General features: G+C 40.7%; 1 protein-coding gene across 2 annotated transcripts in view; it reads left to right on the top strand.

Annotated features, from left to right (window-relative positions):
- The window catches only part of HHIP (hedgehog interacting protein), a 92,630-nt gene that overhangs the window by 57,660 nt on the left and 16,157 nt on the right, over positions 1–18,813 (top strand). For both annotated transcript variants that reach the window (XM_072121987.1, XM_072121993.1), the window contains exon 12: positions 17,063–17,211. In XM_072121987.1, the coding sequence (XP_071978088.1) occupies positions 17,063–17,211 (149 nt within the window). The remainder of the gene's footprint in view (positions 1–17,062; positions 17,212–18,813) is intronic.

Below are 18,813 nucleotides of genomic sequence, written 5' to 3'. Positions count from 1 at the left end.
CAAAATGAGACTTGGTATTGTGTGTGGTCTCCACGTGCCTGTATGACCTCACTACAATGCTTTTGGTAGTGCAGGTTCCAGGATGGCAGATCAATGCAAGTTGTGGCAAGAAGGTTTGCTGTGTCTGTTTGGTAGTGTCCAGAGGCTGAAGGCGCTAGCAGGAGACAGGCCAGTACACCAGCAGACATGGAGGGGGTTGTAGGAGGGCAACAACCCAGCAGCAGGACCGTTACCTCCACCTTTGTACAAGGAGGAACACTGCCAGAGCCCTGCAAAATGACCTTCAGCAGGCCACAAATGTGCATGTGTCTGCACAAATGGTTAGAAACCAACTCCATGAGGATGGTAGGAGGGCCCGACCTCTACAGATGGGGGGTTTTCTTACAGCTCAACACCATGCAGGACGCTTGGCATTTGCCAGATAACACCAGGATTGACAAATTCGTTACTGTGTTCTTTACAGAAAGCAAGCTCACACTGAGCACATGTGACAGAAGTGAGAGAGTCTGGAGACGTTGTGGAGAGCAATCTGCTGCCTGCTACATCTGTCAACATGACCAGTTTGTCAGTTGGTCAGTAATGGTGTCGGATGGCATTTCTTTGGAGGGCCGCACATTTGCTCACCAGAGGTAGCCTGACTGGCACTAGGTACCGAGATGCTAGACCTCATTTGGCTACAGTGTGTCAGCAGTTACTGCAATATGAAGGCATTAAAGCTATGGACTGGCCCACTCTATCCCGAGACCTGAATCCGACTAAGCACATCTGGGATATCATGTCTCACTCCATCCACCAACGTCATGTTGCAGACTGCCAGGAGTTGAAAGATGATTTAGTCCAAGTCTGGGAGGTGCTCCCTCAGGAGACCATCCGCGACCTCATCAGGAGCGTGCAGAGGCTTTTGTAGGCATATCATACAGGCACGTGGAGGCCACACACAATGAGCCTCATTTTGTCTTGTTTTACGGACATTACATCAAAGTTGGATCAGCCTGTAGAGTTTTTCCACTTTAATTTTTGTGGTTGACTCCAAATCCAGGCCTCCATTGGTTAATAAATTTGATTTCCATTGATGATTTTTTGTGATTTTGTTGTCAGCACATTGAACTTTGTACTTTGAATATTTCATTCATTCAAGTGTGTCATTTGAGTGTTCCCTTATATTTTGATCAGCGTATTTTTTATTGTAAAAACAGTAGTTTTTATTTGATTTTCAAAATATATCATAACAATAGGTAAATAAAAAAATTATAGTAATATAATTTCTTAGGGCAGAATACTATTGGTAATTGTGAATTTACACAATTGAAAAGGTGCCATTTCTAAATCACACAATTACGGTTTTTTCTTACAAAAATCATCCTTTTCAGCACTAGGCACATTTTGAATAACGATACGATTACCCACATTTGTATTGAACCAAAATTCTGCATATTTAGCCATCAAAAAAGAAATAAGTGTTCATTGGATATGTTTCTATTTTACCACCATCTCCTAGTAAAATTCAATTTTAATTGAATCCTTTGAATTCTAGGAATGCTGGGATTTACATAGAACAGTTAAACACCTTGTGTGTATATAAATGTAGTTGAGCTCTCACTGATTATAATGGCCAAAAGACAAGCAGATCCCAAAATGGCTGTGTTTACAGACCAAGTAAACGTTTAGAAATAGATGGACAGCACGGCATTCTTCTCGAAAAGAACGTAAACAGAAAGAAACGGCTTCGAAAGCAGGGCCAGACACACATTGTTCTGTTAACCTGTGAAACGATTAACAATAAAATGACATTTACCCCACACAGTGAATGCTGACCAAGTCCCCGTGACATGGGCCTGACCTTTGACTAAAAAATAACGTAAATGTCAAGCCTATTTAAGCTGCTGCTTGCATATAACTCCTGATACTCCTTAAATAATGTCACTTTAAGCGAATTCTGTCTACTTTTTCGATCTGATTCCAAAAAACATTTCAATTGGCCTTGACCTGACTCTTAGGGTGGTCCCAGAATGTCATACCTGAAAAGTCAGACCTCACAGTGCAGTGCTGTGTGTGGGTGGAAAGGATGCTTTGTATTGAGTATTTGAGAGGATATGTAGGAGGCAGGCTACAAGTATGTTAAACCCATTGACCCCGTAGAGTTGATGGAGACATTGGAAGTGATACGCAGTCTGTCACAGTAATGTGATTTTCATACACAACTTGGGAAAAAAAATCAAACATGTTTTACATAATGATTATGGCAGGTAAAGAAAACCAGAGATCCTATTTCTATTACTCTCAGTGTGTGATCTGACTAGAATGCTTGACATTTTATTTATATTCAAGTCAAATAGCAAAACACAGAGGTGTCTAGAATAATAATGGTAATTACTGGGGGCATTTTCGTCTAAAACAATAATGTTACAATTACTACTGGGTGCCAGATATATAAACAAATTTGTTTTCTGAATATGGGCATTTTTTTTATCACAGCATACTGAACAATCTAATCAAATATATTAGCTATTATCTTTACATAAAACTCCTTCTTAGCAGAGGATTAGGCTGGAAATGCTCTTATATGAACTAATAACCTCTTTTTGCCATAAGTCTCTAGCACAGGGAAATATTTATGGATCCATCACGTAAATAAACGAACCAAAATATCCTATTACCGTATATTCCGGCGTATAAGACGACCTGGTGTATAAGACGAACCCCCTACTTTCCTGTTTAAAATATAGAGTTTAAGATATATTCACCGTATAAGACTACCTCTTTTCCAACGCATACAAAACACCGGTAAAAATTTAAAAAAAAACAGATTTGAATTTAACATGGTCCTTTTTTTAATTTAAATTCTTATGACATGCATAAAAACATGCATAAATTCGGTATGCATAAAAACATTGAACACCATTGAACACCATCCACCAGTAGCCATAATTAATGTCCCCCATCTACCAGTAGCCATAATTAATGTCCCCCATCTACCAGTAGCCATAATTAATGTCCCCCCCTCACCAGTAGCCATAATTAATGTCCCAGCCCGTGAGCCCTCTCCATGCAGCGCGACCCGACCACCGCCGTGAATACACGGCGGGCGGTCGGGATTACCGGCGTATGAGAGGACCCCAGAGAAGACAGAAGATTTTTCTGTCTTCAAAAGTCGTCTTATACGCCGGAATATATGGTACTTCTTAAAATTAAAATCAACAATTAAAGCCAATAAGTACTGAAAACAAAGATATCTGTAATGTTCTAACCACCATCAAAGTCAGTAAAGTTCCTACAAACATAAAACATTTGAATATATACAGTATATACATTGGAGCCAATAGCCAATGTTTAGTATTTTACAGCCACACCTGGACCAAGCCATACGTAATACCTAGAACACATACCTGTGGGGCAAATGTTTTTGGGAAATCAAGTGAACATGTTGAAACTCCACTTTTGACCCAAATGGGGACACTTTAGGTTGGTTAAAATAGGAGTGATAAATCTGCTAAGAATCCAAAGATCATGAGCTCTTATGACATTGCCAAAGCTGGATGCTACTATTCCAATTGTAATTGCAGTATTATACATGAAATATGTAAAGATATGAAATTATTTACAAATGCATATCCTACGTGGGCTACTTCCAACGTCATCCATATGGGTGGAATGATTTTAAAAAAAAAAAACATCTCTGATATGCTCATTCATGTCTTTATCTACTTTGGGTAAACTGTCCATGTGTTTAGGGTTGTTTTTATGTCCACTATGGCTAAAATAAGATTAAAACTAATGACTAAAAACCTAGACTCTACTACGTTCTTGAGAATAGGATAGAACATGAGCTTGCGAACATGATTGTCTAACCCTTAAAAGGACAAACTGGAGAGATAACATAATGACACAAACCTTCCTCTATAAAGTACTCCATAAACTGGAAAACAAAACCAAATCTCAGTTTGATGGTATTGCCTCAATGTTTTATTATTGTTTTTGTTTATCAAGACAAAGCTGTAAATTGACAGTAATTGATACATTCATGGGGTCCACAACACATAAAATAGAATAGAAGACTAAATGTATACGTCTTCAGTTAAGAATAGATATAAAATTACATAGAAAACAACAGCACAGCAATAAACCGCATATAAACATAAGGATTATCTCCTCATAATTCCCAATCATTGTAGCTGATTTATTGATTGGTGGTTTTTATTGAAGGTGGTTTTTGGATTTGTTAAACATCTCTGAAATGCTCCGTCATATTTCCAAGTGTACATAGCTTTCAGTAAAACACCTGCCTGATGTGTGGTTGCCTGGGAGGTTGGAAAGTTCCATTAAATTGTGCAATGGGGTCTGTTGTGCTTTTAATTTTGCTCTGCGGTTTTCGATATAATGTCTTCTAAATAGTCAGTGAGGGATGTGAAGCCCCGAGAACACCCGTACTTACTGGAAAACACATTTCAGCCATTCACAAGGTAAAGGTTTTATTAAGTGGTTATGTATTTGTTCCAGAAGTGTATGAACACTGCAGTAACAAGCGAGTTGTTTGGAAATATTTTATGTACAGCTCAAGGACCCCCCCCTTCATGGTATATTAAAGCTGTATTGTTATTTATTCCTGGAAATAGAAGAAAGTTGACTAGTTATAACAGGTAGCAAAGATATTTCAGTACCTTTCTTTTTCCATAACAGGTTCTTTTACAACCAGATGTTTCTTTAGATTTCTTCTTTGCTAAAATTATCTTTATTACTTTTGAACTTTTATTGATCACATTTGCTTTCTGTGTTTTTTGCTCTCTATAGTTCTTCAGAAAACGTTTAATACAATTGGCCCCTTTAGTTGATAAACTTCTACAGGGCCTGTTGACCCAGCTGCTAAGTGCTTAGGCAGCAGGTGCTGTTTTTGCGACCACCCTGATAGTAGTGCAAACTGTTTAGCAGTTGCACTAAACTCCTGAGCTTTTAATCCCTTTTCTGGGCAAGGTGGCAGTGTGCATTGTAGTTATAAAGAGCCTAGCAAACCACATATAATATTGTAGTGGAAAGATCAAGAGCAAAGCTAATACTTCAGATGAGAATAGTCATTCCACAAAAAGTAACAATTACAAGTTGAATAATAGGAATACTAATCACATGTAAAATAAGTCAACAACTTTGTCAAAAACACTAAATACACAATAAATCACAAAAAGATACAAAACGCAGCCCCAACAAGTTTTATTTACTTACCGTATTGTTTCATTAGGATTTGCCGTTAGTAGATTTAAGTTAAAATGAGCCATTAGAATGGTTCAAAAAATTCTTGAATTGAATTACTCCTTGTTTGTGGCCATTTCTGTACATGCTCTCTACTTAACGTGTTCATCATCTTTCAATAAACATTTTATACATCAGTAGTCCAATGTATGAAAATAAGGATTAACATTTCTTTGGTCATTATGTGACTTGTATCCTTTGATTTCAAGTACTTTTCTGTAATTTGCATTTCTCTCATAGCTGAAGGGTAGAGATGTAGCTGCTTTGACTCACTTATCTGCCTTTCCTCCCCTCAGCATAGAGCATATATGTAATCTGAGCTCTTTCAACAGAGAAACTAATTTAAGGGAGTCTAAGAGGAGCAAAGTACTGTAGATATATGCAGAGTTTGTTGAAAAATGAGTGCCCATTGAAGGAAAAATTTTGGTGTATAAAAGTTGAGCCCTGTGAACAATTGATGATAATATAAAGAGTAAAATAAAATCTTTCGAGTTGTTTGCCCTCTAATCATTTGCATGGAATAGAAAGTTTATGGTTATGGATTACATAAATGCTTTTATCCAGAGCTAAAGGATGGTGGAGAAGTGTGTCAAAGCAGCTACATCTCTACCCTATAAGAGAAATGCAATTTTCAGAAAGTTGCTTGACTGGTTATGGCCTTTAGCTCATCAATAGCTCAGTGGTCAAGGATACTCAGTTGCCATAGGAGGGTGAGATGCAAAATAGGAAAAAGGTTGAATGTAGGATCGAGACTGTAGTATGTAACATTGGGTATACATGTTTAAAAAGCAGTGTTTCTGTTGTCCTGTATGTGTTATGACTTTGCAGCCTTCATTTAAGTCTCTTAACCAAATCACCCTTTAAATAAATCAGCTGTAATCTGGCTACAGAAAACCCTTGACATCAGTTTACATTAACATGGAATATGTGGCAAACCTTACACGAATCGACTGGCCACCTATTTAATACACTGGTAGGCGAATCAACTGTTTCTTAGGGAACCCTACTGGTATTAATATGGAAATGCCTTTTAAACCAAATACATCTGCAGTTCATTGTAAATGAGCTACAAGATTACTGAAGAAGGGAGACAATGAGTTTGGTCATACAATAATCTTACCATGAAACATAAGGTCTTTGTTTTCTGTGTAAAATGTCTAAAGCCACCAGGGTACAAACTGGATAGTGAAATACTTCCCACAATTACATAAATGATTACTGCTTTTTGTACTATCCATATAACTAACTGGAAATAACTATTTTTTGTATAGCTAACAAGTAGAAGTAGAATGGGTAATACTAAGGAGCATGAGGGTTTGCATGGCATAATCGCCCAGACACAGATTGTAGTTTAAAGCTATCTTTTTGATTTTTTACAGTTGTGTGAGCCATAGTTGAAATCTTTTATGCCAAACAACTTATCTACCTCCCATGGTAGACTAAAATCGACTACTAATCCCAGCACAGGTGATTTTTTAATGGCAATTGCTCAACAGGTCAATTTTGAACAGGTCGAATTTCTTCCCTACTGGCAATTTTAAATTATGTTTATGATGCCAACATTGAATGTTTGCAATGTAATGATCTGTATATTAAACATAATGTGTATTTATGATATTAGTGTGCCCATATAATGCCCTTGTAATGGAGACTGGGCTTCTGGGAACACAGAAAGGACAGTGAACCCTAACCTGAGCCCCCCAACTATCACCCCTGGGTACCCTAAGTGATACAGGACAACCACTAAGACAATCCCTCCCTAGGTCACAGTGCAGACATAAAACAAAGCACACAAATGGAAAACATAATAAGATGAGGTCAGAGGTCTGAGTCTCAGCAAATATGTCAGATAAGGGCACCAAATCACAGATACAAAGGGATAGTCTCAGAACAATAGCCAAAAATCATAAAACTATGAGAACAAAAGAAAGATAGCACGAACAACAGAGTGAGTAGATAATATTACCAGCGTAGTACTAGCTGTGAAATATGTATATATATGAAACTGGAGAGGCCTAGCTGACTGGAGCATAACTCTGTCCATCACAGCAAGTGAACCTGTTAAGATTGGTACACAAAAGACAGGGGATAGTGAGCCCTGAGCTTGCCCCAACCTCTGTCCCTTCCTATAGCCCCCCCACGCTAAACCGTGGGGCGACTACTTGAAGACTTCGAGATACGCTGGAATAAGTGAGGGAAGGAAAACACAAACAGACTGACAACATAAAACACAAAAGAATGGTAAACAAGCCGGAATCACAACGAGAGGGTACGTCAATAGCAAAATCAGTAAGCAAAGAGTCAAAGTCAAAAACTAGCCGAGGTAACAACAATACAGATAAAGATACTGAGCAATACAACCTAGAGCAGCGAGTGGAGAAAGGGATTTTCAAACACTGGCACAGGTGACTAGTGAAGCTGCAATTTATGCAGCCAGAACTCCACCTCCAGAACCTGATAGGTGCTGGACAGCATCTGGGAATTAACCCCTCATGGTGCAGAAACAACCAGGCACCAAGCAGAGGTTCAAAGTCCCAGCCACTCCTAGACAGCGCGAGATCTTAGCAGCCGCTGCCCAGGACGAGAGGTGGAGTTTGCGCGGATACGCGCCGGGGTTCGGAGAACGCTGCTGGTACCACCAGAAGAACCAGAAGTCCCAGCAATCTCCCTAGCGAACCTGACAGTACCCCCCCCCCCTGACGGGGGGCCTTCGGACCCCTAGATCTTAAAGATGGCTTCTGAGGGTAGGTCTGATGAAATAACCTGAGTAACCGTGGAGCATGAACATCTCTAGCCGGAACCCAAGACCTATCCTCAGGACCAAAACCTTTCCAATGGACCAGGTACTGCAGGGAGTTACCTACCCATCTGGAATTCACCACCTTTTCCACCTCAAATTCCAGATTCCCCTCCACAATAGATGGAGAAGGAGGGTCAGAAAGAGGCAAAACAGGCTCAACATAGCGCTTCAGAAGACTCTTATGGAAGGTGTTATGGACCCGCCACCCTGCTGGAAGTGTAATCTTGAAGGAAACCGGGTTAACAATATGAGTAACAACAAACGGACCCACAAACCTGGGCGCAAACTTCAAAGAGGGGACCTTCAATTTAAGGTTTTTTGTTGATAACCACACTTTATCCCCCACCACAAACGTATCAGATTTAGTGCACCTTCTTTCAGTTTGTTGGACCATAGAATTTTGTGCCCTCTGAATATTCTCCCGAACTTGTGACCAGAGCGAGCGCAACTTGGATGTAATAGCTTCCGCTCGAGGAATATTAGAGACAGGCACAGATGAAAAAGAGAAACGTGGATGAAAACCATAATTGCAGAAAAACGGAGATACCTGTGTGGACGAACTACAGTGGTTATTAATAGCAAATTCTGCCAACGGAAGGAATTTCACCCACTGGTCCTGACTGTCCGAGACAAAGAGTCGCAGATATTGAATCATCTCCTGATTCATTCTCTCAGACTGACCATTAGACTCAGGGTGAAACGCCGACGAGAACGACAAATTAACTTCCAGTCTAGAACAAAATGCTCGCCAAAATTTGGAAACAAATTGTACGCCCCTATCTGACACAATATCATCTGGTATACCATGGAGGCGTACAATATTCTGTATAAACAATTCAGCCAATTCTTCAGCTGAAGGCAACTTTTTTAATGGAATAAAGTGTCCCATTTTAGAGAAACGGTCCACTACCACCCAAACCACTGAACAGCCTTGAGATGCTGGCAGATCAGTGACGAAGTCCATAGACACGTTAGACCATGGCCTGGTGGGAACTGGAAGCGGAAGAAGAGACCCCTCAGGACGTCTCCTGGGAGTCTTTCCTCGCGCACAGACCTGACAGGCATTGACAAATGCGTGCACATCCTTAGTCATGCGAGGCCACCAGTAACTTCTCTTTAAGAGATCCAAGGTACTCCGCATTCCCGGATGACCAGCCAATACCGAGCAATGCGTCTCCTCCAACACTCTCAAACGACAAGAAGGAGGAACAAATAATTTGCCTTCCGGAAGGTCTTTAGGTGCAGATCTTTGTCCTGCTAAAATTTGAGAGGAGAGGTGGGAGGAGACAGCTGCCAGCACAACCCCTGGAGACAAAATATTACTGTCAGCAGCCTCTGGAAGCTCAGGAGTCCCGAAGCTACGGGACAAGGCATCAGCCTTCACATTTTTTGACCCAGGTCGGTAGGTGACCACAAAATTAAAGCGAGAGAAAAACAAGGCCCACCTAGCCTGACGTGAGTTCAAGCGCTTAGCAGTATCCAAATATACTAAGTTCTTATGATCCGTGAGCACAGTTATCGGATGAAGAGCTCCCTCCAAAAAGTGTCGCCCACTTAATGGCAAGGAGCTCTCGATTACCAATATCATAATTCCTCTCACAAGAAGAAAATTTTCTAGAGAAATATGCACAGGGCCTAAGTCTGGTGAGAGTGGAAGACCCCTGAGACAACACTGCACCTACTCCTACCTCGGAGGCATCAACCTCCACAACAAACGGTAGAGAGAGGTCAGGTTGAACCAAAACCGGGGCTGACGAGAATGCCGCTTTTAGAGTTTCAAACGCTGAGTAAGCGGCAGGGGACCAATTGTTCGGATCAGCACCCTTACGGGTCAGATCCGTGAGGGGTTTGGCGATCACGGAAAAGCTCTTTATAAAGTTCCGATAATAGTTAGCGAAACCTAAAAAACGTTGTAGGGCCTTAAGATTGGTAGGCCGAACCCAGTCCGTGAGCGCCTGAACCTTACTCGGATCCATCTGTACATCAGAGAGAGTCACAACATAACCTAAGAAGGAAACCTTCTGGACGCAAAAAACACACTTTTCCAGCTTAGCGAAGAGGTGGTTTTTGCGCAACCTGGTAAGTACTTGGCGGAGATGTTGCTGGTGAGAAACCATATCAGGAGAGAAAATCAAAATATCGTCTAGATATACCACCATAAACACACCGATGTAATCATGAAAGATGGAGTTCATAAACCCTTGAAAAACCGCTGGGGCACTACTCAAACCAAAGGGCATAACCAGGTATTCAAAGTGCCCCAAAGGTGTATTAAATGCGGTTTTCCACTCATCCCCTTCTCGGATCCGAATCAGGTTATAAGCCCCTCTGAGATCTAATTTAGAGAAAACTTGGGCCCCAGAAACCTGATTTAAGAGATCCGGGATCAAGGGGAGAGGACCTGAGTTTTTTACCGTTATCTTATTTAATTCTCGATAATCAATACACGGCCGTAAACCACCATCTTTTTTCTCAACAAAAAAGAACCCGGCCCCAGTGGGCGACTCAGAGGGACGGATATGTCCGATTGCCAAACTCTCATCAATATAACTCTTCAGTGACGCCCGTTCTGGTACTGACAGGTTATATATACGACCCTTTGGCAATCTAGCATCAGGAAGAAGGTCAATTTTACAATCAAACTCCCTGTGAGGAGGAAGGACTTGGGACAAGGGTTTTGAAAACACATCTGAGTAATAAGAGAGAAAACCTGGAAGACTCTGATCTTCCGCTACTACTGTACATAATGAAACTTTGGACAGGTGATCCTTACAGTGAGGACCCCAATGAACCAGCTCCAGAGTTTCCCAATTAATTACCGGATTATGGATCCGGAGCCAGGGTAGGCCAAGAATGACATTTTCAGACAAGTTTTCCATAACTAGGAAAGAACACCATTCTTCATGCATAGCTCCTACCATAAGCTTTATCTGCGGGGTTCTGAATTTGATCAACCCTGCCTGTAGAGGGGTCAAATCCGCACCCGACATCTGGATAGGAGTGGACAATGGAATCAATGACATGCCAAACTGAGAGACAAACTTATAATCCAAAAAGGCGCGACCAGTGCAGGAAAAAGACTGAAACTTAACTGTACAAGGTAAATACATTCTAGACACAATTGGGAGTACCTGAGCTCCTAAGCAGTCCCCCCGACTACTGCTTAGGAGCGGAAGTTTTCCTGCTGCTGCCTCTTGGAACAGGTGTTGACCAGATGATCAGGACTTCCACAGTAGAAACAAAGATGACGTCTCAGTCGATGTTGCTTCCGCTGTGCAGGAGAGATGCTATCCAGCTCCATGGATTCCAATTCTGGACTACCTGGAGACAGACTGGCCGCTGGCTGACAGTCAGAGGACACCCGAGGTGATCGCCTGGATCTTAGGCGACGATCAACTCGGATGACCAGAGTCATAGCATCATCTAATGTCTGAGGCTCGGCATAAGCTAAGACTAAGTCCTGTACTCGGTCTGACAGTCCGGACATAAATTGGTCTTTTAGGGCGCAGTCATTCCATTGCGAGTCAGTCACATACTGTCTGAACTGGGCACAATAATCTTCTGCTGTCCGTTTTCCCTGACACAGAGATCTAAGGTGGGAAACTGCAAGTGCTCGGCGGTCAGGTTCGTCATAAATCTGGCCTAAAGCAGAAAAAAAAGCGTCAAGAGAAGAACGGGATGGAGAGTCAGGTGGGAGAGAAAAGGCCCAATTTTGCGGATCCCCACGCAGCAGGGAAATTACCACGCCCACCCTTTGAATCTCTGTGCCCGATGAACGAGGACGTAAGGAAAAATAAAGTTTACAGCCCTCCCGAAATGAAAAAAATTTCTTACGGTCACCAAAAAACACATCAGGGAGAGGAACCTTAGGTTCAGGTGTGGGTGGCAGTGGATCCTGCGGTGATGTCTGCCGCGGAACCTGCATAGATTCCTGAATTTGGAGACGGGAGGCTAGATCCTGAACAAACTGAGTTAGGGTCTGGACCTGAGTGACCACAGCTGACAAGGGCTCCATGGGAGGAGAGAATGTAGCAGGTCGGATACAGGATGCAGACCTATGTGTGGCCAGTGTTTCTGTTAAGATTGGTACACAAAAGACAGGGGATAGTGAGCCCTGAGCTTGCCCCAACCTCTGTCCCTTCCTATAGCCCCCCCACGCTAAACCGTGGGGCGACTACTTGAAGACTTCGAGATACGCTGGAATAAGTGAGGGAAGGAAAACACAAACAGACTGACAACATAAAACACAAAAGAATGGTAAACAAGCCGGAATCACAACGAGAGGGTACGTCAATAGCAAAATCAGTAAGCAAAGAGTCAAAGTCAAAAACTAGCCGAGGTAACAACAATACAGATAAAGATACTGAGCAATACAACCTAGAGCAGCGAGTGGAGAAAGGGATTTTCAAACACTGGCACAGGTGACTAGTGAAGCTGCAATTTATGCAGCCAGAACTCCACCTCCAGAACCTGATAGGTGCTGGACAGCATCTGGGAATTAACCCCTCATGGTGCAGAAACAACCAGGCACCAAGCAGAGGTTCAAAGTCCCAGCCACTCCTAGACAGCGCGAGATCTTAGCAGCCGCTGCCCAGGACGAGAGGTGGAGTTTGCGCGGATACGCGCCGGGGTTCGGAGAACGCTGCTGGTACCACCAGAAGAACCAGAAGTCCCAGCAATCTCCCTAGCGAACCTGACAGAACCATTGTTGGACCATAGCATTGCTACAGAGAAACTCGGTGTCATGCAAGGCACAATACTCTTTGATTTGCACTCTATATACCATACTATAACCTCTGCAGCTGATGTGTATTTCTTTACCTGAAATGGGTTGTGAACCTGTGTTCTCCACCAATTCCAAAATCTTACAAAATAAAGAAACTCTCCATCCTCCACCTTTTTATGTATAAGGTGTACATTCTAATACTAGTACCCATGTCAGTATACAGTATTGGTTTATTAGACCTCAACCAGATCTATGCAGATCTTTATTTTACATATTATTCTGTATGTAATGATAAAATCAGCCATAGAAACATTTACAGGTTTACCTATTAGATGCATTAAAGTTAGTATTAGATATAGAATCATTTTATCTGATGGCGTATAGGTGGTTACTTTTGCAGTTTTATGATGTGATACAATTTTTTCAACATATACAAAATCTGGTAATTGTAAAGGCATTAAGGGAGTCATGTTTATGGAAAAGCTCTAGCTATATATTTAATTTCTAACTGATCTGGATCACAGGTGCAATTATTTATAGGCCCTATTAAAATATGTGAATGCATGCAAGGCAACATATATATTGAAATAGCTATAAAACATGCACACTTATAAAGTAAGCTTCAGCTTCAATATGCCCCTTCTATAGCAGTGTGTTTATTTTGGCTGGATTAGTTTCACGTTCTAGAAATGTTTTCTTTACGCTGCTTTGCTCCTTCTAGAAGACATTTACTTAAACATGAAATATATGTGCAGCTTTATACATTGAATAGAGATGTGTGATTGGTAATTAAACAAGCTAATACCCTTTACAAATGTGTTGAATTGTTATGTATTTGTGGGCAGGGTAGAGTAGTATGGCGCGGCACTCAATGTAACTCACTGTCTAGATGTAGAAATTACTTATATGATTTGTGATTGTGGGTTCATTACTTGGGAAAATGAATTCACTTTTTCTCTAACTTACCCTATGAAATGAATGGTAAATTGGCATTTTTACTGTTACATGTTACATGCATACAAATAACATTTTAAAGCTATCCAAGCATGAGACAATTTGCATGGTATGCCACAATATATTCATATTAACATCTTTGATAAACTCTTATTCACATGGCCGATATTGATGGCTTTGGTTTAGCCCCGGTCTAATGGACCAGACTTGGAGAGCTCATTGACCATTTGCAGTGAATGGGGTTAAACACACTTTATGTCTTTCACTCAGTCCCTGGACGTGTATAGAAAATGACAATAATAAATGAGGTTATACTAACTATTTATGTTATCCCCTGTACACAAAACAGAAGATAACAAGCTGAGCAGTGTGGGTGCGACTCCAGGGACCTCCACCGATAACAAGAACAGGACCCCTGGTAATCCAGGACATGGAGGTCCTGTTCTCTGTAATGGGTGGAACACCAGGACAAGCAAGCGTCCGGCTGCTCCATTCAAATGTTAAGGAGTGTGGGAAGATGCTGATCACAGCGCTTTTTCTCTCTGGTACTCCTGAAGAAATAAAGAAGCAGAACACATACTGGACTTGCAGCTCCATCAATTATTAAGAAGGAACCTCTCATCAGTTGGGGGGTCCCAGCAGTTGCTCCCTCCCCTATCACCTTGTTATTGACCAAGGGTTTTATTTTTCTTAATTCTTAAAAGTTTGAAGAGGCATCACAGAGGAAAAAAAAGATAATTCTGTTTTAAATAATCTCATCACTTCTATAGGAAAAGCCTGGTTAGGAGCAGACTAAATGATTGCATAGTTTAAAACCAAGGACCCATGGAATTTAAAACTAAGACTTAAGGGGATGTGTTCCAAGTGAGTTGCAATATTTGGGAAGAATAAAACTGAATAAAAGTCATTGAAAATAGCTACTATTGAGACATTATACCAATGAGCATTGGATTAAAGGGCATCTACCACAAGGATGAAGAAATGTATGCAAATGAGCCTGAGGGGCTCCAGACTCCATAGGTGTTAATGGAGCCTGGAGGCTTATTTTCATATGGTCTTTCATCCTGGTGGTAGATGTCCTTTAATTCAGTAGTTGAATTATACGTAGTAGGAAGATGTTTTCACATACTGGAGGTAGAAAGGTTATCGTCAAGATGCTTGTCTCCAAGAAGGAAGCTGGTAACAGGGTGGCATTGATTCCAGTTATACTTTACTAAGGCTTTTCACTAAAACACAAAGCATGTATTGTTATGGCCCAAAATCAAGGACGTTTTTGCCTCTGGTTCTCTCAATGTTCAAAATTTATCAGCATGGCTGTGAACTAAAACTTATATTTTTATTAGATATACCTTAAAATATACAAAGGTCACAGGTTGTGAATTCTAAAAACAACAACAACAATCCGTACTATAGACGCCGACCTAGGCGACTATACTGATCACCACAACCCCCAACGGTTGTGGATCAAACAATGGGGATACCACGTACCTCTAAATCACGGTGCCATGCACCATACCATCCAATAAATACCTTGCAAAGAGGAAATAAAAGATGGTTCTTACCACAACTGGTAATGGTCTGTAGTTGTGTCCAGTGGTCAGCTGTGCTGTTTCCAAAGTACGTGTATTGACGGGAGCATTAAGATGGTAAAGGACATACCTGTATATGTTGGAACCAAAAACGTCACGCACTGTAACAAGGCTACAACTGTCCCTGTCCCCAGGTGTGATTAGCTCCCACCCTGACAAGGGCAGTCCCAATAGCTTGCCCTAGTTTAGAAAAAAACACCCTGCATTCCCCTTCCCTGACACGTTTCTTCCTGCTGTAGGTTCTTCAGAGGGATTGCGGTTGAATCAATAAAACATGGGGTCTCCAATGTAGAGGAGCATCCCTTGGGGTGTAGTAAATAGTCTGATAAACCCAAGTGTAGGGTCATCTACTGGGTCCCCAGTGTGGAGCCCCAGGCGTTGATCCCAGCTGACCACTGGACACAACTACAGACCATTACCAGTTGTGGTAAGAACCATCTTTTATTTCCTCTTTGCAAGGTATTTATTGGATGGTATGGTGCATGGCACCGTGATTTACAGGTACGTGGTATCCCCAGTGTTTGATCCACAACCGTTGGGGGTTGTGGTGATCAGTATACTCGCCTACGTCGGCGTCTATAGTACGGATTGTTGTTGTTGTATTTAGAATTCACAACCTTTGTATATTTTAAGGTATATCTAATAAAAATATAAGTTTTAGTTCACAGCCATGCTGATAAATTAAGGCTTTTCACTAGTCTAAAGCAAGAGGGTGGGACATAAAGGTGAAAAATTATTGTATTTAGGTTCTCAGATAGAAAGTAATTTTAAAGGAAAATGCAAGCAAATTACATACTGTACACTTGTAAATCTGCCTTTTTCGTTTGGAAACACTAAGTTGGCATGTGAATTAATAATGCCCCGTCAACTCTTTAGTGAGTAGAATAGAATTCATGTAATGTGCATCATTATAACAAGCATTGTACAGACATTTAAAGGTTTTTTCAGGATATGGAATTTTTTGTTTGACCCTTTTTACGTTTTTCTTTTTGACTACCTATTAAAGCTAGCACAGAATTTATCCCTGGACTGTAAAACAAGCTGCTACTCTGAAGCAATATTAATATATAGTTTATCTAGCTTTACTTTCTATACAAACCACAAACTAGTGGTCAATTAAATTATATATACAAATGTTATATGCTTTCTGTCAAAAATAGCATACACACTACTCTTCAATAATAGAAATAGCTTCACGTGACTTACACCTGTGTGTGCTGCCCCTTTCTCCGTTCCACCAGAATATAGCGTGCAACTGTGTACTGGCATTTACGGTGCCCATTTATTGGCTCTTTTTCAGTGCGTTGTTGTCACTGGATTTATTATGCGTTTTAACTGCTTGCACCTGGGACCAAATAGATTTTTTTTTCAACTAGTTAGTATGTAGTAACAAGCAAGTGGTTATGACTGTGAGCTGAAGAAGTTTTCTATAATTTTAGATGGAAAAATCATGCCCTGATGTGTTGTGACCTTATTTACCACCAACATACCATGAAACCATGAAATATTATTGAAATATGTCACTGATCAGCCTTTTAACTTTACAATAAAAACAGAAGTGTACATTAAGGGTAATATGCAGACATCATACATCAAAGACCAGATGAAAGAACATAATAGAGTTTATGTTGTTGCTTTCCATTGGAACAAAAGAAAAATAAAATTTCCAGAAGATTCTGGGTTTTTTTAAAATTATTTTAATGCTCTTTAATTTTAGACATCTTTTTCTTGTCTCATTTCTCTTTGGTACAGACCAACAATGCCTGAAGAATGTAAGCGGACAGTGATACCACCCCAGCCTCTGTCATCTGAGTGCTCCAGACACTGTAAAAACGGTAACTGCACCCCCACAGGAAAATGCTGTTGTAATCAAGGATGGGAAGGAGAATTCTGTCGAATTGGTTAGTAATCTTTTTATTACACATGCCATGATTTATGTACTTTCCATTAATTTGTCATCATTACTGCACAACAATAACTATACCCAGATTGAAGTAACTGGAGAGTGAAGGATTAGTGGGATTTAGTAACTTAACCAAGTAATCCAGCGTAAATCTCCTATATGTTCTCCGGGCGCCTCCGAATATATAATTTAGGGACTTGTAATTTTATTGTGGTGGAACTGTGCTGAAAGGCACAGTGTCTCCATATAATGACAACTTCAGCCTTAAATGACATGTGAGCCACATTACTATGTCTGTACTATAATGTGTATACTCTGTTGGTGATCCACTGGATACGTCACTCTTGATTTTCCATAATTGTGTCTTATTTAAAATAAGGTTGTATTTCACATTAGATTTTCATTTTAAAATACACTGGTTGTTTTTATATATCAAATCCCCCTCAATGTTTTTAATGTTAATGCATTCAAGGACCACAGTAAAATGCATCAAGCCTCGTATAAGTCAGAATGTGGAAACATAAAGATGTTCATTTTCATCAGAAAAATAAATCTATTGTAAATATATAGGCCATACATATAGACCATATTTACCTGCCAACCAGAACCCTTAACTGTACTGAGAAGAAAAAGCCTCCATAAGATCCATTCTGTTTATTCATATATGTAACTTGTTCAGGTATTAGAAAGTATTGGTAATGGTAACAGGATAAATGCTTGTTGGTGTCATTCAGTCTTGAGGAGAAGAAGGGGAATGATATGCCTACCACAACAGATGTAACAGACGATGGTTTGTGGGTCACTAAACTGCTTTGTCTTTGGGTTTTTTTCAAGGGTTCTGTTTAAGTGACCTAGTCAGTATTAATGCATTAACCCCTGTGCAAGGTTATGGTCTTTATTGTGACAGGATCAATAGCTCACTATTTTTCAGAATAGTCCCTGTACAGGTGACTGCTGACCTTGGAGGGTCAAGTGAAACCAGTGCAATCCACCAGATGTCAGGTAGAGAGTAGTAAAAGCAAGCCAAGGTCAGGACAGGTAAATTACACTCAATGTCAATGAGACATGCTGGAGATCATTTGGTAGGCAGTTTGGGTTCATAGTTGGGACGGGCCATGGTCCTCACAGAAGCACAGGAAGACAGGATGAGGATTCAAAGACAGAATTTATTAAGACAAGTGTTTTAAGCGCCAGTCTTACAATCCCCCCCTCCCCCACACTGGTGTCAAACCACACCATAGGACCTTCATTGTGTAACCACAGCTCGGCTTCATTCACGAGCTTCACTTTTAGAAAACTGCTCTGAAGGACCAGCAAGTGGTACAAATAAGGAAAGATATTCTGACACCTGAGGACATTTATAGTCATAAGGATATCTGTTCTAATTTCCATAGCTATATGGAGCAAGGATGCACTAGAGAAGGGAGGACCCTACGGAATATATTGAACAGCTTGTACAGTCTATCACTAACTAGCTGAACACTTGGAAATACAACAAATGATCCAGTAATCCCATAAATAATATGAAATGATTCTGCGGTTTATGTTGGTTTGTGCTATGACAAGTATACATATTATGCAGCAGTTGTCATGGGATCTC

This window comes from Engystomops pustulosus, chromosome 1, assembly GCF_040894005.1.
Source record: "Engystomops pustulosus chromosome 1, aEngPut4.maternal, whole genome shotgun sequence".
NCBI lineage: Eukaryota > Metazoa > Chordata > Amphibia > Anura > Leptodactylidae > Engystomops > Engystomops pustulosus.
Note: the sequence above shows the minus strand (reverse complement) of the source record. Positions and strands in the feature narration are given on the sequence as shown.